A 21198-nucleotide genomic window follows, 5' to 3' on the forward strand; every position below is an offset into this window, starting at 1 on the left:
GCACACACAGTGTAGCACCACACATTTAACCCAACCACTTTCGTCGCTCGCTCTGAACCAGTGATTTGATTTGTTTACTAAGCACGATGACGATATGCGATAGTGCGAGGGCTTTGGATGATTTCAACCAATCAGAACTCTCGAGGTAAACTTATTACGGCATGGGCCTATAAACACACACCAGGGAATTTTAATAGCAAATAGTTTGCGTGTGGTTGAATAAATCAATGAATAAATCACAAGAAAATCGGCACCTTGCAGAAACAATACCTTGGAATTGTTTTAAATGTTTTGAGAGCAAATGTGTATAGAAAAACGGGAAGGGGAGGGGGAGACATTCATGCTTTTCTTTAATCTTGATCATGTGGTGTATATGGATTGATTCCCAAAGATAAAGACAATACACTTTACATTTTCAGTACTTTATTCACAAATTCCTACAAGACACTATTAAAGTTACAAAGAATACGAAAAGCACACAACACTATTCAAGATGATAACCTCTTGAATTCTAATCGTTTTTAATAATTTAATTCTTAATTTAATCAAATAGAAGCACACTGATAAGTACTAAATCTGACGAATATCTGCCTCAGTCATGTGACATCACATGACACCGAAAACAGCCTATATAAAACACTATAAATGAACCATCCATAATATATGGATGTGACTATTATAAAGGACAATCCACAATTCGGATATCACTGTTAAAGGACAATCCAGAATACAGGGATGTCATTATTAAGGGACAATCCACAATACAGGGATGTCACTATGATTGGACAATCCGCAATTATAGGAATGTCACGCTATTATGAAGGGACAATCCACTATACATGGATGTTACTCTATGAAGAGACAATCCACTATACAAGAATGTCACTATGATGGGACATTCCACAATATAGGGATGTTGTTATGATGGGACAATCCATAATATAGGAATGTCAACACCAGCCTATGAAAGGACAATCTACAATTCATGGATGTCTACTACTAACGAGGACGATCCACCATACAGAGATCAGGAAAACTACAAAGGTAAAAAAGACAAATTAAACACTTAACAGCTCTTTAAAGTCGTAAGGATAGTAACATAACCAAAGACAACAGAATTCATAGTAATTCTGCATTACGTAACATACTAAAAATTGTTTGGAGATATACAACATTGGATACATCAGACAAAAAAAACAAAATCTAAGTTTTTATCCTACAAATTTACAAAAAATTCTCGCACACAAATAAACAGTGTTCATAAATAGCATAGCGTTTGTTTATATCGTGTATAGTAAAGCTATTTTTTGTTATCGTAAAAAAATGTAATGTAGCCTATACAAAGCTTATCGAAAACAGCTCCTTTGTACATAATCTGCTATAATTACAAGTTCATTCAACATATTGAGATCTACAAATTAACATTGTTTTTGTTAATTTAAATTAGCATTTAGACAGACTTATTGGTTCATTGATTACATAAATTCGGGAATGATCCGTGATATAATACTACAGAATGAATTAATACACTATTTATTTGAATACTGTACATAACAATATACGATGTAACAAATAAAAAAATGTATTCTTAAATATCCTAAAAACACTATTCACATTTTTCAAAGCATTTTTTGAACTCAAAAAGAAACTACTACAGTAATATTTTAGTGATAATAAATACAATAACACAAATACATTATCACCATGGTAACTGTTTGTATATGGTATCCATAGCTACTGTAAACGAATAGTATCTATGGTTACTGGACACTGTAAATAGGTTAAATAAACATCAAACAGTACTAATTACACCAGGGATAATAGTAGTTATCTTTAACTACGATAATCAACAAATACTAATTTAACTGGATTTTCTTTAAATTAAATAAATTAATTATTTATTCATTTAAATTTTAGAGAAATATTAATATTTTGCAAGTAATTTTTTAAATAGATATTGCAGCATTTTATGATGACTGTTATACATTTTTTTTTTTAATATAAAGAAATTAAAAAAGTATTAAATCCGAGTTTACCCTAGGAATAATTAATAATATTATTGATACTGGATTCAAAACAACTTTGAAACAAACATGAAAATAAATATTTATCTAGGACAAGAGAATACATACAAGCATTATGTTCTTATAAACGTTAAAACATCAATGAAACAGCTTGACAAAATTGGACAGTCTTCATATAAATATTTTTCTTAGAAAAAATACACTTAGAAATGTTCATTCCTTTTGTCTAAATAATATGATTACCATTTCAATATCAACCAGATTTTAACTATAATAGTTACAATTAGAAATTTCAATAAGACTTTATCGTTTATTTTGGTTTTTGCTTCGTCACTATCCTACCTTTCCATTGGTCATTATGGCAAAATTTGTACATTTTATCACATTTTATATCAACAAAACATAAATGATTAAATTTACACTAACATCATATCCATTTTAAAAACAAATATGAAACTTTAACAAAACAAAAATCTAAACAATAAGGAAAAATGCTACATAATATGCAATCAATTTAGGCATAGTTGGCCTTCCATATCTAATGAGGGCAGATTAAGTAAACAATGCCTCCCATACCTTCTATGAACCGCTCTATCTATATCTAACATTCTTTTCCTTAAACTTGCAATCTAAAGCTCTACCTATCTATAACATGCACATATTCTAGTCCTCTTCATTTCATGTTCTTATCTACATCCTTTACAATTAGCATCTTAAAACTTGTTTCATCAAAACCAAATGATAATTTGACCTTCAAAAATGATGTGAGCATATCTTTCAATTAAAATACTCTACCTCTTAGACATTTCTTCATCAATACACTCACTCTAATCATATTTCATTACTTATTCAAGGTAATATAAACAATATACAGTTTAAAATATTCAATTAAGAATGGAGTCAAAGATGAAAGGTTATATGGATTGTACAACTAGATATGTTATTACAATGATGATAATGACCCAATGATAAATCAGTCCAACTTTATGATGATAATAATGATTACAAGAAGGAAGGTATTGCAGATGATATTTATAAATAATGGCGATGATAATGGTGGTGTAATAATGATACAATTAAACTCAAAATGGATGGGTTTCTAAAAGGCAAAGTTGTTAAAAGGTGAGAAAAAGGTGATTAATTGAGACATAATAAATCACAGTGTAAAATGCAAAATGCAAAAGCCCACATATTCAGAATTTATCATTCAGCAATAACACAAAAATTTGAGAAGACATACTCTAAAATAACTATAACACATGTGCAACTGTTTTTTACAATATAACATGACTGGAATTTACATTTCCTATTCCCTGACCATATATGGTCTGTACACTACATTATGTTTTAGCTATTAAGAAAATAAAATAAAGATTATAACAGGAAGAGAATCATTAAACATAGTTTAAACAAATTTGGTTTTATGATTTGACCGTTCAGTCATTTTTGGAAAGATTTCACATGGAGAGTTTAGTGACCATTTTTACTATAAGTCTCTTTCGATATCTGACCACCGTTCCTCAAAGTACGATCTCAATTGGTGTCCAGCGAAGCCAACATCGGAGTCATCCTCATTAAATGTTTCACAATTATCAAAAATTGTTCGGACATCTATGGCAAAATCTTCTGGACATGAGTACCTGAAAAGCAGAAAAACAAATACAAATATTTTAATTGACGTACAAGTTAAAATGAAAATGGTCACAGACTTACGTTTTAGTGACTTGATTGGCTTTATTTTCCCTGACTATTGTCTCAGTCTTATATAAAATACATTTGTAGATTTGGCAATAAAAGAATAAGAATAATCTCAAACAAATTTAATTTAATTTCATTTATAAGTATTTAAATAATAATAATAATAAAAAATAATGAAACGTGTCGAAAATTCAAGGTATGTTGAATTTTGTGCTGTAAGTTAGTTTTAAAAACATTTTACATTCATTAGAGTATAATAGAAAAACATCATATATATTTAGCATTATGTTTATGATGGATAAATGCAAATAAAAACACAGCCAAAAAACGTGTCAGCCCCTATAAAGTTAAACTGTTTACTCACTGATTATCCTTAAGTTTGCTGCGTATCGTATGTAAATCCATTGGTGTTTTTATAACCTTTTTGTATATTGGGAATCTCTTTAAGTCTACTGGATACAGGAATGGTTCTGCCTTTTCATGCTTCTCCAACTCTGTTAATAATTGTCTATAGGAAGCAAAAAAAAACAATTAAAAGTAATAATTTAAATAAGCCTCTACACACCTCTTTCACAGTCCGTTTGTTAAACCTGTTGTCCGCTAGGCGAATTTATTTGCGCAAATCAAACGCGTCAGCTTATATGCATTCTTATTCATATTTTCATCTTCCTTCTCTGCGATGTTCAAGAGCCCAGCAAATGAGTCCAGCAGACACTGGAAACTTTCCATGGAAATGAAAGTCGCAGCTGTTTGCTCTTATAGTGGAAAGTGTAGCGCCATGTTCTCTATACAAAATGTTGGATTGGCTAAAATAAATTCCCCTAGCAGAAAGCAGGCTTCTCAAAACTCCTTATGTTGATATTTGTATAGTGATGGTTGATGATAGAAAGAAGATGAAAGAAAGTCTATTCCAACTAGCCAAAGAAGACTTACTTGCATGGCGCCATGGCAGGGTTCAGCTTCTTACTGCTCTTTCGCCTGTCAGACTTATCTTCAGACTTTGGTTTGGAATCAGCTTTTGTTTTTTCAGGAGTGTCAGGTGTGGGAGTGCTACTCCCATCTTCTTTTTTGCCTTTGTTTTTCTTCTTTTGGCTCTTAGCTTTGTCTTTGGCTTTAATACATGGAGGACATAACCATTTGCCTCTTGGAAATCTGTCAATCATAAATATGGTAATATTTATATGTTTGTATTATGAATTTTAAGCCATGCATAGTAATTTTCTCTGTCTGAGAATGGAAATAAAGACTCCCTGAATTATAATTCAATGCCATTGTCTTGTGTACAAAATATCTTAAGTCTTGTTTCAGGGTGACAAAATGTTTCCGTTTTAATCAAAAACTAATATAATTACAGACACTCTAAGGTTCCTAACAACACAAAACAGTTTGATTCTAAAGCTCTGTCTACAGTATCAAACAGTGTGATATGCCCAAATATAGTGATATTACATCATCGTGTCCATATATGGGCACATCACATCATATATATTTGATAGTGTAGACAGAGCTTAATAGATAATCCATGGGGAACTGGTGTCTCATTTACTTACTTGCTGAGAGGTGGGTCAAGGCAGTCAATGTGGTATGAACGTGGGCATTTATCGCACTTCACTAACTTGCCTGTCTTCTCGCATTCATTGCAGATACCTGGTTTACCAGTAGCCTGAAAACAATATTTATGAATATAGAGATTATTACAATGCTTTAAGAATTACGATGAAATAACTTGCATGTATTCTCATTATGTATGAAGTAAAAAATATGTCAGATTAGAAAGAATGAAAAATTAGAAGCAATATAATTCATCAATATAATGCATACTCAAAATGTTTTCTGAACTGACTTTTATGAAATCAGACTTCATGAGATACAAAAAAAAAAGGAAAAAAATCGCAAAGCCTAATAATGAGATGGGTGTTTTGGTCATGTGAAATACATGACAATTCTTAAGCATCAAGCTCCACCTAAATAGAAGCAGTGTACCTTGGAAACACACTCCATACAGAACCAGTTTCCTTCTGGAATACTCTCCATCTTTGGAACAACACAATAAGTGTGGAAGCCTTTGTCGCATCCATCGCAAATAAGTAGCAATGCCTCATTTTCGCCATCTCTACATAACTGACAAAACTAAACCAAAAGCAAAGCAAATAAACTTTATTAAATTAAAATTTGCAATTTTTCATAAAATAAATTTAATCAAAAGAAATAATTTTAGCAAAAAAATAATAAAGTGCACTTACCATTGTATGATATATAAAAAATAAAATGCAAATATTTACGATATAAAAAACTGAAAAATTGATGGGAGTGGGCACGGTAACACTTCCACCTTGTAAACTTACTCCCTCTAAAAGGAAACTTACCACTTTCATTATAGACTTCTCCCAAGCAACACATTTTTCTAAGGTTCGGATACAGACGTGGACTTGCGAGGCTGCTGTACATTTACCTACAGCTGTACGCCATTTTTGGAGGGCTGGACAAACGTCATCTTCATCGTCATATCTGAAGAAAAAAAAAGAAAAGATGATAAACATACTCTTCTACATCAATTAATGAGAGTAAGTATATGTGAAAATAAAGACTCAAGGTCTGAAAACTGAAATATTATTCAAGTTCCATCAGGCCAAAAAATACATTTATGCTATGAAAAGGAGGATAATTTTTTTTCTGTTTTCAAATATTAAATAATACAATAAAACAATTTGATCAAAGTGATATAAAGTGCAAATAATAATAAATCAGCATCAGTATAAAATCCACCATAATTAATAAAAGCAATCTTTATATTTCAACAATTAAATAACAATGAATGTGATGAAGCTGTTGATGATAATATCATTGATAGTGAAAAACAATAAACTATAACTGTAGTGCAGTTAGCAAGTTGTGCAACTAGCCATTAAAGTGAGTTTGGAATCTCTAAAGCTCTGTCTACACTATCAAACTAGTTTGACAAAAAAAGTGTGATGTGCCCAAATATGGTAGTGATATGACATCATCATGTCCATGTATGGGCACATTTTTTTTCACATAAATTTATAGTGTAGATTAGATAGTGTAGACTAGGCTTTAGAGAGAAAAAGGCATCTTTGATGTATTTATAACTCCAATAATGTGATCAAATAAACACATAAAAGGTTTGCATGTTAAAACAGAGAAAATCTGCAGGATTTAAACTTCTGCTTAGGAATAGAGAATGAAAATACATTTTTTATTGACATCACTTGCAATTAAATAGGCTGCGATTAGGATAAGTAGAGTAACATTTAGTTTCAGTCAACATATGTTACATCTCTGTTGTCTGCACATGATATATAATACTTAAACTTCCTAGATATTTATAGTACACATTTTTACGGCAATACTGCGTTGAAACACCGGTTCTCGTCAGATCACCGAAGTTAAGCAACGTTGGGCCCGGTTGAGTTCTGGATGGGAGACCGTTCAGAAATCGCGGCGGGTGCTGTATATACTGGAGAGTGATGGTGTAAGGGTAATATCGGACTAGCATGTGATAGGCATGTGTTCGAGGTTATCTGTACCATACTAATTGCATCCTTAGGCAAGATGCTTTACTCTCATTGCCTCATCCTTCGGATGGGATGTAAAGCCGTTGGTCCCGTGTACTTAACAGTGCACGTTAAAGAACTTGGTACACTATTCGAAAAGAGTAGGGGATCGTCTCCCGGTGTGCTGATATGGTAGGCGCTGCACTGCTGGCTGCCGTGGGTCCGTGGAGGGCCTAATCCGAATTTCCTCAGTTTCCAGTTAAGCTTGAGGACAAATATATATAAAATAAAAATAAAAAAAAAAAAAATATTTCAAACTCACCAACCAGGTACCAAAATTAAAAAATACTGCCACCAAACACACACACCAAATATTTAACATATAATATTGTTTGGAAAACCTTACAACAATGCAATTATTATTATTATTGGTTATTTATTATTATTAAAAGCAATATTATACCCGGGTAAAATTTGGTCTGATATATCAAATCTTCCAAAAACCTAATTGTATGTCCAATAGGAGTGGGATTACACCTGCATAAGTATGGTAATGACTGTGCTACAAATATTTCAATTTAAAGCAAAAATTGAAGAGTAAAAATGTATATACGTGAATGTTAGAAAAATGTATTATTAAAACCATTTTAACCTTTTAATCATTCATAAAGCAAACTCACGTTCTTTTAGACGCAGACGTTTTCACACATAGCAGACTCACAGGTTGACTGCAACCACAATATATTAGTTATTTGTATTAATTTAAAAAAAATCTAAAAATCCTGGGATTGGCATCTAATCATCTGAGTCTCCTAGATGGGTAATGGACAATAGATTGAAAATAAGGGAATTATGCACTGAAATTGTAGGCACTGAAATCAAATGCACTGAAATCGAATGCACTGAAATCGATTCCACTGAAATCGAATGCACTGAAATCGAATGCACTGAAATCGAATGCACTGAAATCGATTGCACTGAAATCGAATGCACTGAAATCGAATGCACTGAAATCGAATGCACTGAAAGCATATGCACTGAAATCGAATGCACTGAAAGCATATGCACTGAAATCGAATGCACTGAAAGCATATGCACTGAAATCGAATGCACTGAAAGCATATGCACTGAAATCGAATGCACTGAAAGCATATGCACTGAAATCAAATGCACTGAAAGCATATGCACTGAAATCGAATCCACTGAAAGCATATGCACTGAAATCGATTGCACTGAAATCGAATGCACTGAAATCGATTGCACTGAAATCGAATGCACTGAAATCGTTTGCTCTGAAATCGAATGCACTGAAAGCATATGCACTGAAATCAAATGCACTGAAGTCAAATGCACTGAAAGCATATACACTGAAATTAAATACACTGAAATCAAAAGGGCTGGGTGACTAACTACCTCAACTCATCAAAAATACACTGACCTAACAAACAAATATACTCACTTTCTACTGAGTGGGGGTTTAATATAACGTCTTTCGATTGATTTTTCAACATCTAACAGTCTTTGTGATGCTATCTCCATAAGGTTGGACCCGTTCTCATCTGCTTGCTCTAGGCTTGAAATGTGCTTCTTGTTAGAGATTTTCTCAGGCAGAGTCCAGCCCTAGAGAATAAAAGAAATAAGTGAATTTAAGTATTTTTATTTGGCCTAAACTTAGTGAGTACTATAACTTAACAGTTTACAGTTAAAACATACTGTTATCTGAAATAACTTGATTTGTTGATGTCATTAATTCTTTATTAATTTAGGCTATTTAACATTGAAGCTCTGACAGAATTTATCCAGAATGGCAAATAAACTAGTTGTTCTAAGAGAAAGCTAAGTTAAATAATATAGAACTATGAATGTAAATAAAATAAATTCTAACCTTAATCTGCATACTAGCGGAGTATATTTTTTCCTCCAGTGTCTCAATGGATTGCAGAAGACTACGTTTGACATTGAAAAGGATCTTCTTTGACCAGTTGTCCTTGGAATCATGGGCTGGTGCTCCACCAACCATTTCAACTGAATTTTCTTCTTTGTTTTGCAGACTCTCAACTAAAGAAGAAGTAATGTAGTAATTACTATAAATTTTTTATTCGCCACAAGTTACAAAACAGTCAAATTATGTATAAATTCTAATAATGTACAAAGTTATTTTGCTCTTTCTAAAAAACAAAATTAATTTACTATGTTTATCAGTTTTTGTGGTGGCTTTATAGGCATATTCAGACATCTTTTGGAAGTTCTTCTGCATATTGCGTTCACGTATTCCACGCTGGTTGAGGTTTTTGATTACAGATTGGATCATTTCAGGTTCTGATATGTGGAACCAACCATTTCGCAGATCTGAAAATAAAGAAAGAGAAGTTGTAATATACTTGTAACATATACAAGATGAAGGGAATAGCTGTTTAATAAAAATAGTTTATTGTTTTAATCAGATTGTTTTATTCTGTTACACAATAGTATTCACAATCCATATGTATGTGTTTCAATCTTATACGACATATAGTTATCGCTTACCTGTATTTTAAGGTCTAACAGAACAAGAAAAATTGTTTTTCTTCTGGTTTTGACCTTATTACTGTTTTATTTTCAACTTAAATAATTATTTTGAATTTATCTTGATCATATACAGTATTTTAAAATAAATCGAATCATAAAAAAAAAACATAAATCAAAAAAATATAAAAACAAAAATGTATTATGCAACTACATACCATCTGGAACTTGAATTAATGGTGAATTTTCTCTCTCATCCAACAACTTCTGCATATTGGCAATAGCTATATCCTCAGAAGCAAAGTCATCACTAGCATTATCATCAAAAGGAGTAGACCTGTGACTAGAACCAGCGGCCATGGCTTGTGCATCCATAAGAGTTGGTGACATGCCCTGTAGGCCCATAAACGGATGCATCTGCATAGGCGAAAGCCCAGGGAATCCGTACGGATTTAGGAACGAGTTCATTGGCTGCATAGGCATGATGGGGAACGGAAGTTGATAAATACTGTAAGGGGGTAAATTAAACATCGGTAACGAGGAGTGTTTCAAGGTGTTTGAGGTAGACGAATCGGAAACATGCATGCTAGCAAGAGTCGCTTCATCGCATGGGATGCGTGGTAATATACTAAACCACGGATTAGTGGCACCATTTAACTTCGCATCTAGTCCAGTCGGAAACACTGAGCTTCCGGATACTACGGGGTAAGGAATAAGTAATGGGTTGTCCTGTTGGCTTAAATCGCCATACAATAAACTGCCATTCATTTCTGCATTGGCAGACTTGGTTGGTGTTTTTTTACCACTTTCTACAGATTCTTCCTTACATTCTTTTGACTTAGTAGGTTCAATTGTTTTTCCATCTTTGTCTGTACTCTCAACATTTTCACACAATTCTTTCCGTAACGTATCCTCAATCATCTTTGGCACATTTATTATGTTTAGTTTTGATTGTTCGGCAGATTTTGGTAACAACTTGTCGGGTTCATCTACCAGTTTTGCTTCACAATTGTCCGCAAAACCATTCTGTACAATATTTGATTCCCCATTTGGTTTCAATTCCGATTCTTCCTCCATTTTTTCATCATTTGCTTCAACTTTGCTAACATCGTTTATATCACCATTTTCTAAATTAATTGTTTTATCATCATCTTTTACATTTTTTGATTCACTATGTACAATTTCATCAATTATTTTATCCTTTATTTCTTCTTTTGCTTCTTCCTTTATGTCTACTTTCATTTCATTATCAGTTTCCTCTTTCACTTCTCCATTTATTGATTTATGAGCTTCTTCTTCAATTCCTTCCATTTTCACATCATCATTTCCTTCTTGCTTAATGTCTAAACTTTCTGGTTCATTTTTCACTTCAGTTTCTGCCAGCTCTTCAGGGAGTTCGGAACTTTCCATTCCTTCTACAAACACTCCCCCAGCATGTGGCAAGACAAAGTAACGACGTCTGTAGCGATCCTGGCCAAAACAAATGCCTCGTAAGGAATGTGACTTGTTAAATACTTTACATTTGAACTGTCCATGTTGCTAAGGAGAGGAAAAAAAAGTTTAGCAATACAAAAATAACTAATATATATAATGTTCTTAAACATTAACACATCTCAACAATTTAAGTCAGTTTCATTCTAAGCATAATCCATGCAAATATTTCTTTCTTCAATACACACTGACTGATTATATCGGCAAGGGTTCGAGCCTCACTTGCTCCATGGTTCTGGTGGTAGAATAAGTCTTCTCGGATAAGGACTATAAACCGTAGGTCCAGTGTACACAAAATGCTCATGTGCACTTTAAAGACCCTAGTAAATCTTTCAAAACGAGTAGGGGGTACTCTGGTGTACTAGTTCACACAAAGCCACTGTCTTAAGTTCTAGTTCCGTAATAATCAATTTGTTGATTGTGAAACTTACAACGATGAAAACAAATTGAAAGTATTATACTGTGAAAATGAATTTTAGATATACCTTTTCTAATCTATCAATCTTCTTCTGAAGTTCTTCAGATGTCATACCATCATCCTCTTCCTCCACAGTTGCCTCGTCAACACCTTCTGGTGGTGCATCGTCATCTTCTTCATCCTTCTCATCATCGTCCTCCTCGTCCTCATCTCGCTTGGTCTTTGATGTGTCTAGCGAGTTATGCCCAGATTGATTTGCAAAGCTGTCCATAACTGCTTTAGCAGCCGACTTACTGTTCTTCTTAGCCTGTTGTGATCGTAATCTGTAAAAAAGTTCATTGAATAATATAATTTGAAAAACCAAAAACCAAACCAAAGATTTATAAATTTATTATTTAGGCTCGACTACTTTCAATTTGCTTCTATAGTTTGATGAATTTTTATAGTGCTCTCAATTGTTTATCTTTGCTTTCTTAAATTCTCCCGATATTTTATTTCGGACTTCTGCAAATAATGACATATTTCAACCACTATGTATTATTAATATTATCATAACTTACTGGCGCAATTTTCCTTCGACTACCCATTTGTCCTTCCTCAGACTTGACATGTCATCTATACTTTCATCGATCTGCTGAACCACTAGCTTGCTGCACACGAGCTGGTTGACAAGGAATGCCAAGATGGCTGCCTTCTGGCTAGCAACCAAGGCTTTAAATGGCAGAAAACTAAGTGCCTGTGACAACTGAAAATGGAATAGATAGTTTTTTTAAAATTTGTGCTGTAATTTAAAAAATATTCTGTGTTGCTTTTACACAATTTTAAAGAAAAGCAAGCAAAACATTGTTAGGACACAATAACAAATTCAACGAATTTTATATTAATTTATACATACCTCGTTATCTTGTCCATTGACGTTAATTAATAACAACCTCAACATTTCTGACATTGTCTTCTTGTTGATATCAACTTTCAGTATATTTTCACCCCATGCTGTTTTAGGCTAAAGGTTGGAAATTAAAATCATTATAGTACCGATAAAATATTATTCGTGATTTTAATATGCGATGAATATTTTAATTTCTAATTAAATACTCACCATTATTGGGTCATCAGGAAGCCCAGGGTCATCATAAGCTAAGCGTAGAAGGCGCACTGTAAATCGTAGTAGGTCTGTGTTGTAGTCCTCGTTATTTAGCAGCCCTTCCTGTAGGGCGTTTAATGATGGTACATCATCATCCAAATCTATACAAAATAAAGAACCAACTAATGAATATGCAATATATCTATGAATTGCCATTATGACACCTATTCACTATGAACAGGCTGTTTATTACTTTTTAATTTAAAGCCTACTTGCTGTCTTCAAGTAACATAATAAATGTATTTGATGGTAACCAGAGAGTCTTGAGATTTATTTATTAACAAATATGTTTATTACAATATATTAAAACAATATTACTTTTAAAATATATTTTGTAAATTATTAGATATAGATTTCTTAGTGACTCATAAGTTTGTCCCCTTCATTTTTTCCAAGCTCTTTTCTTACCGGTGCTACTCTTGGTTCTTCGATCTCCTTTTATATACTGGTGTTATTATATACATGACTTGAATTTTATTATTGTAATTTGTATAAATATGTTTTAAGTGATATTGCTTGCAAATTGGCCCATTGAGCCACCATTTTAAAATAATGTGCAATCCTTTTCAGTGCAATAAAAATTAAATGTAAGTGGTAATGTCAATAATCAAAACACTCACCCAAACCAAGTGATTCGCCAAAATTATGCATAAACTCTATGATCATGATACAATCAGCAAAAGCTTGTCCAGGTAACTTTACACCTGGAATACGTGGTAGCTCAGGTAAAGGAAGCTGTTGAAAAAAAACAATATAAAGGATTTAATAGGACAAAGATGTGTAGAATATAAATGCGTAACTATAGTTGGATTTAGGCACTCTCAGGATCCAGAGTGTGTATTTATGTAAATAGGACAGTTTAACGTACCATAAAAAGGACAAAGCAAAACTGTTTTTTATTGCTTTAATCATTGTACCACCATGCTATGCAAGGAAAAGATACAAGGAACTGATGTTTCTAAAGCACTATCAAACTTTATGTGACAAGAAAAATGTGATGTGTCCATATATGGACATGATGATATCATATCACTACCATATTTAAGAATATCACTACCATATTTGGGCACATCACACTTTTTTTTGTCAAACTAGTTTGATAGTGTAGACAGAGCTTTATAAGTGTTTGCAGAATATTTCATACCTTAGGGTCAATGACCTTTAAGTCATCAACAGGCTTCTTTAATTCTTTCATCATATGAAGCTCCATTCTTTTCAATTGAACCTTTCGTTCTCTCGATACTTTCTTTTCATTCTTCTTTTCTTCCTTAACCCGTTCTTTTTCCTGGTAAATTAAAAAATATATGATCTAATAAGAAGCTGAAACTTTTAAGTCTACAAATACTTTCTGAACAACCCAACTATAATTTTTTTTTAAAAAGAATTTTTCCAAAATAACTTATATCTACAAACCAGATGAACATTTTCAATCATAACTGAATCTTCCTAAATATTTATTCAATTCAAAGGTACAGTACAGAAGATACAGTATATATGTATACATTCATTCAATATTATTTACTTGTTACTATATAGCTTACCTCGGCTTTCTTTCTGGCCTCTAGTGCCCTCACTAAAAGCATATGCTGCTTTCGTCTTTCACGTTCCTAAAATAAATTGGTTTTTTTTTTAAATAAACATCGACACATTGTAAAGTTCAACTTTATACGTTACAATAAATTTGTAACCAGAGACAATATAAACATGGATACATTGACACTAAACTGGTTCATAGATTAACAGATTCACACCGAAAACATACAAACAGTGAACTATCTATCCAAATATTGTTTAATTTTCATACAAATCTACATGACAATTTCAATAAACAAATTTTAACAAATATAAAAACAACACTTTTTCTCTATTTTATTATTGATAGAAAATGGAACTTCCTGGTGACAGTTTATGTCCACATTATAAGTTTAATACCAGAAAATAGTGATAGCTTAAAGTTTAAAGGTCACACAATTTGATATAGCGTGCTATAAACAACAAGAAAGTAATTAAGAATTCTGTAATAATAATATAAGAGTGTAAGGCTTGTAATTTAAAAGGTATGCTAATATATAAATTGGTGCACATAGTAAAATTTAGAAGGCTGCCCAGTACAATGCTTTCCAGCCACAAGATGGTACTTGCCAGCAGGGACAACAACAACCCATAGATGTTTGGAACTCCTAGACCGTATTGACTATGACTATGAAATTGTTGGTACACGGCCCTGTATTTTGTTTAGGGCTCCGGGTTGGAATAGCACCATCTATTAGTATGGTATGCCATATAAATTGGCTTTTTTTAAATCACACCCATTGAATAAACAAGTCTTTCTGATGTGCTTTACCGAAAAAAAAGGGTAACAATCACCATAGAGGAACATTTATTTTCTCAATGCAATTACAAACAAAAACACAATGTGATAAACAGTACAGTAAACAAAACAGAACACAGACAATTTTCATACAAAAAAAGGAAGGACAAAACTAGGAAAATAATAAAATAATACAGCTATTTCAAGTGCATATAAGGTGTTTGTCTCATTAATTAATAATTATCTAAATTAAAATAAACAATCCGTAGAGAAATATGCTTTATCATAACAAATGTAATCATTATTCATTACAGTTTTATTTCTATGATACTGTACAAGTATTCTTCACATAATCTAAATAGTTTTAAAAAAACGAATTTAAATTGTTATTAAATATAATTTATAAAATAGAAAACTGTATAATTATGCATAAATAAACAAGAAATTTACAGAAACAGTGCTAATTTTGGAACATGATGTCGTACTATTATCAAGCATAGTTCATAAAGAAAGGGTGGAATTTGTTGTAGTTATATTATTCATTCCTTATAATATGACAACAAAATAATTTAAACAATAAAAATAAAAACAAAAAGAATATTATACAGTTCTTTCCATACAAGCTTTCATGCAAAATACATTGTTTTTCAAACTGGGAAAGAAATTGTGAAACATTGCAAAAAAAAATTAACGCCTGCTGAGAATAAATACAACACAATACCAAGACCAACAAAACCGGTGCTCTACCGAAAGACCGGTATAACTACACCGAGAAAACCGGTGTTTACCAACACCGTAAAAACCGTTGGTTTACCTGCGTCTGTTGAGTGAGATGATTCAGGTGTGTGAGTTTCTGTGAAAGGAGTTTGGATTTCTTAATAGACTCTGATTCAATTTCCTTTCTAGCAAGTGAAACATAATCTGATATCTACTCCTGTCATTAATTTTGATTCACCGGGTCACGTAATATTCTTATCATCTAATTTGCATTTACCACCAGTGATATCTAATGTTAAGGCATGGACTCTGATAATTTGCATACGGTATAGTACAAACGGATATATCTAATTTGCATAACTTTTATAGTGATATCCACGGTGTTCATGAGGTAATTTCTGTACTAGCCAGAAAAACAGATATGTTAATTTGTTGCTTTTTCTTGATTACATTATAATTTGCATTTAAAGCATTAAGAAATCAGCAACAAGAATGGCAATACCGTTTTTTTTTTGCAAATAAAATTTAAACCGAGCATTGCTAGTAGATACAAACATCAGATTGAGGAACATTATGCAATGAGCTTTTGCATATTACTTTATATTATAATTACATTAAAACATTCTGATACAAAAAGACAGAATTTAATACAGTAATAATAAACAGTATGATCAAATGTCAAGTTATTAATGTTATTCGGTTATAATCTGGTAGATTCTTACCTGATGTTTGAGAAGTACAGCTTGCTGACGTCTTAACTCTCGTTCCTAGGACGAAAAACATTTTTAAGTGTAATTAAAGTGACTATTTTTTTCTTCATCATTATATGACCAATGGCATGATTTTAGTTTCAAATAATTACTTCTCAAATGGCTGTCAACAATGATATTTTTCCATTCATTTTATTAAAATTGGTATAGATAGACTTAGGCATTACAATTTATTTCCCGGTTATCAACCCAAGCTGCTACTACAATCATTGCAAGGGGGTAGGTATATTCTAAAGTTGCGCATATAACTACAAGTAGAAAATTAACAATAATGAAAACATTCTAGATATATATATGTGTATACATTTCTCAGAGGAATAGAAAAACTATGCTTTAAAAAAATAAATATGTATGGATATAATACAAATTTGCAGGCATAGAAGAAATAATTCTAAACCGGCCTGTGATTTACTGAAAATTAATTTACTGATAAAGATGAGGAAATCTGTGAGGATGAGAAAAAGCCAACCCCAAAATTGTATGTATTTAAGGCTTGTACAATTTCTATGAAGCTGCATAAAGAAAAGATAACATACACAATCTATACTAATAATAATAAAATAATAGTATAACATAGAAACAATGAAAGGTATGGTATGTGTGATAGCAATAGCAAAATATTTTAATTAAAAAAATGTAAACAAAATGTAAGAAATATATTTCTTTTCTATATAATTCAATATCATATGAATGTATATGAATATATAAAACTATATTTTATAAACTCAATTTTGTGCCTAGATTTATTTGCACATTAAATACCCATTTTTAATTTGACATGACCCTCACACACTGACCAATACCATTGATTCAAACTATAGCATTAAATGTCTAAACTAATAAGTTTTTAGAGTGCTTTCCCTATTACAATGGTATAGTTGAATTTTTTTATGTATCTTAAGTCTGGCCAAGGATTACCAATAATAATTCACTGTCCTATGAGGCACCCCTGCCTTAACCGCTTGGCCATTTAACCCACTTAACACTTTGAAAAATAAAAAAAAACAATACATCCTACAAATTAATTGATAAGTAATCACTGATAATTAATATGTATCTGGCTGCTATTGATTAATTGATCTCAAGGGTAATTGTCAATTTTCCCTAAGTGATTCAATGATAATTCATTAATAATAATTAATACACTGTTAAAATACTTGAATAATAACTAGGTATATCTAGCAGGAAAGTGACCACAATAATTAGAACATTTTGGACAGTAAAAAGTCCAGTTCGAACCCCCACTAAGGGGTTACCTTCAGGAGTGCGGTGTGCTTTTAACAGGTGTGTCTTCTGGATAGGAATTGGCCATAAGTGTTAAAACATAGTGCTGTCTGTTTCATGGAAGTGTCCCTTTAATAGGGGTGTCACAAGGGAGGTGTAGTACTACTGTAGTTGAGTCTAACATTTAATCTATAAAGTAAACAATACATAAATGTGTATACAGTTTGAGTTCTACAAAAATACCTTCCTCTATGAACTTCAATACACATATTGTATCTTTCAACATTACTAATTAACATATAAATACAGAAATGGACTTTGTAATTAACATATCTAACATGGGTCATGTTTTCAACATTTCCTGGTCGATTAGTTGTTCAGGAAGACTATTACAGTGTTTTAAATCATATTTAATAATGATCATTCAGCGTATGAATCACCATTACATCATCATTTACATAAAATAGTTACCATGTGTCAGAAATTCACTTTCTAATTAGGTCCTGCATTAATATGCAATTTGATTACAAATTTGGTATACCAACTTAGTTCAAAAGTTTAATGTACATTGATAATAATAATTATGAATAATAAACATAACTTAGAAAGTGAAAGAATATAAACATTCTTAGATCAACTTACAATAAAAACTATAGTCATAGTATAAACAATATAGGAAAGGTATACCATATATAGGCATGGTATACCAAAATATAGGCAAGGCATACCAAATATAGGCATGGTATACCAAATATAAGCATGGTATACCAAATATATGCAAGGTATACCAATGAGCAAACATACAATGCCATTCTAAAAGGAGAACTTGTAAAGCTCTGTCGACACTATCAAACAAAAAAGTGTGATGTGCCTAAATATGGTAGTGATATGACATCATCATGTCCATATATGGACACATTACATTTTTTGTCACATAAAGTTTGATAGTGTAGACAAGGCTTAAGACTAATTGAACAGCGAAGTCTTCTGTTACATGAAACAAAACAAGTGTGAACATAGCTTTAGGCTTAATAATTACTTTAATGTATTATTTATAGGCCATTTATTATAGAGATCTAACCAAAAAAAGAATGTAATAGTTAAACTATGGTAATAGGATCCACCCTTTAACATTAAATCGTTCCCGAAATTGTAAAGAATATAAAGCAAATGGATGTATGAATGATGATTTTAATAATATAATATAATGGTGTTGAATGAAATATTAATTATGTGCATTATGGTTAATAAATCATTTATGTGAACTGTGCAAATTATTATTTCTAAATAGAATAATAAATAAATAGTAACATTATTGTATTTTCTATCCAGCTAGTTCAGTATGTAAATAATGTTTAAGTAGTGATATAAATAGATATAGTATAGTATATGGAAACATGCCTAAATCCCTTTGGTACATCACTTTGTTCTTTTTGCTTTCAACTGTAAATTATGCAAGCAATATCATGATAATGAGTATCATCTTGGTTAGTAATGGCTGACTAAAAACAAGATATAATCTACAGTTTTAAACTCGTTCCGCTCTCTGTTTAAAAATTGATGGATTCATATAATGACATTATATATGTAATCTATTAGCATGCTGAAATCACCATCAACCTTAACATGACATGTGTACAAAAAGCTGTACTATGGTTCACTAAGAAACATGTATAATAATTTACTTTTTTTTTCTTTTTGTGAAAATGAAATATGAAAGAAAAGCCTCATTATTTCAGATTCAACAAAAACATAAACTTTCCAAATAAAATAATTAAGAAAAAATTGGTCTGTGTGAATACGATAATAATAAAGATACACCCTTTTGTACACACATTTTGTGCCTTATATCAATGATAAAGTCTGTGCTGTTAGTTAAATACCACTCCAAACATGCACACATAAATATTTACCAAATTAATTTTCCTAATATACCCAAACCATGAAGAAAATCTAACTTTTATAATATAAAAAAAACAAAAAAGTTTAAAAAGCAAGTGAACTGTGCTGATAATAGTGATATGAGATATTGGTTCTTATGGTTGGTGAATGTTAAATAATTATGTAAAATTGTTATGTAATGCCCAACCACCTGTATGTAAAGTAGATAAACAAACCTTGGCCTTTTTTAAAGCATCTCGGTTTTTTTTAGCCTCAACCTGTAGACGCCGTTTGCGACGATCCTGTGACGCAAACAAGTGAAATAAACAAACATTTTTTTAATTTTTAAAACTGAAAAATTATCTGTATTAAAAAAAAATATTTGAATTTACGGTATTTCACTATCAAATATACTGTAACAGAGCTAATGATTATTATTTCAAACAAAAAAGACAAACAAATTTAATATAAATGTTCGGAAAAGTATTATAACCTTACAAGTCAAAAAAGATTGGATTAAAATGAGTAGATTATTTAAATATTGTGAATATCTGAACACAAGAAAACTTGACATGATGAATCTAAATGAACATTATTCCGACAAATGAGTGTGATATAAACAGCATGCATAATACATGCATGTGCACTAATGGTGCAAACACATAGTACTTTACAAACAAAAAAACATCAAATATGATTTGAACCAAAACCCTTCAAATTAGATGGAATCTAAACTATTATGTTACTAACTGTAGGATGGACATTTTTAAGCTTTAGCAGTGACACTATTGTTTTTTCCTTGAGAAATACCTTAGCATTGAGCCTGAGCTAGGATTTGAACAGAGTATTCTAGGTTGTGAGGTAAGCATGTAAGTACACAGCAGTACCACTATGATATAGTGCTATACCCAAAAAATCCTTATTTTTATGATCTTTGAACTGTACAATATTATAACCAGGAATTAAACGGCAAAACAGAAAATTCTTAATAATTTTAGTGTTTTTTCTATAAGAAATATCTTGCCATTGAGTCTGAGCTAGGATTTGAACCAAGTATTCTGAGTTGTGAGGTAAGCATGTTACTGTAAGCACACAGCTACAGTACCATGATATAGTGCTATACCCAACAAATCCTTCTTATTATGATCTTTGAACTGTACAAAATAGCAACCAGGAATTAAACGCCAAAATAGAAAATTCCTAATAATCTTAGTACTAAAGAGAAAAGAATGTGCTTTCTCATCTCCTTTAAGCTTTATATAAATCCTTCACCATATTCAGGAGGTGATTTAAAACTAATTTAATTTATACAACTCCTTTGAGATATATAAAGGAGAAAGTGTGACATAGGAAAGCTACTGTATGTTAGCAAGGAGAAGGGCTTTAATACTTTATATAGTACAATTAAATTAGGTATAAAAGTAAAAAGGTTAGTCTTATGGGATAGTTTTACAGGACAATTATAATATAAAGTAAATCCATTACAATTTTATACACATA

General features: G+C 31.5%; 2 protein-coding genes across 13 annotated transcripts in view; one reads left to right on the plus strand and one right to left on the minus strand.

The window, feature by feature from the left end:
* Positions 1-21198, plus strand: part of LOC144839880 (zinc finger protein 830-like) — a 94908-nt gene that overhangs the window by 11467 nt on the left and 62243 nt on the right. The window lies entirely within an intron of this gene.
* The window catches only part of LOC144839809 (bromodomain adjacent to zinc finger domain protein 2B-like), a 64126-nt gene continuing 43334 nt past the window's right edge, over positions 407-21198 (minus strand). For 6 of the 12 annotated variants that reach the window (XM_078695330.1, XM_078695347.1, XM_078695411.1 and 3 more), the window contains 21 exons: positions 19935-20000; positions 16546-16590; positions 15921-15959; positions 14337-14402; positions 13940-14080; positions 13416-13530; positions 12751-12896; positions 12547-12654; positions 12212-12396; positions 11719-11974; positions 9961-11281; positions 9428-9586; positions 9123-9295; positions 8697-8857; positions 7918-7965; positions 6089-6230; positions 5706-5852; positions 5273-5385; positions 4656-4874; positions 4087-4230; positions 407-3664 (listed from right to left, as the gene is read on the minus strand). In XM_078695330.1, the coding sequence (XP_078551456.1) occupies positions 3511-3664; positions 4087-4230; positions 4656-4874; positions 5273-5385; positions 5706-5852; positions 6089-6230; positions 7918-7965; positions 8697-8857; positions 9123-9295; positions 9428-9586; positions 9961-11281; positions 11719-11974; positions 12212-12396; positions 12547-12654; positions 12751-12896; positions 13416-13530; positions 13940-14080; positions 14337-14402; positions 15921-15959; positions 16546-16590; positions 19935-20000 (3948 nt within the window). In that variant the 3' untranslated portion in view covers positions 407-3510. The remainder of the gene's footprint in view (positions 3665-4086; positions 4231-4655; positions 4875-5272; positions 5386-5705; positions 5853-6088; positions 6231-7917; positions 7966-8696; positions 8858-9122; positions 9296-9427; positions 9587-9960; positions 11282-11718; positions 11975-12211; positions 12397-12546; positions 12655-12750; positions 12897-13415; positions 13531-13939; positions 14081-14336; positions 14403-15920; positions 15960-16545; positions 16591-19934; positions 20001-21198) is intronic. The other 6 variants (XM_078695368.1, XM_078695402.1, XM_078695393.1 and 3 more) reach the window with 5 other exon arrangements.

This window comes from Antedon bifida, chromosome 1 (assembly GCF_963402885.1).
Source record: "Antedon bifida chromosome 1, ecAntBifi1.1, whole genome shotgun sequence".
NCBI classification, from domain to species: Eukaryota; Metazoa; Echinodermata; class Crinoidea; order Comatulida; family Antedonidae; genus Antedon; species Antedon bifida.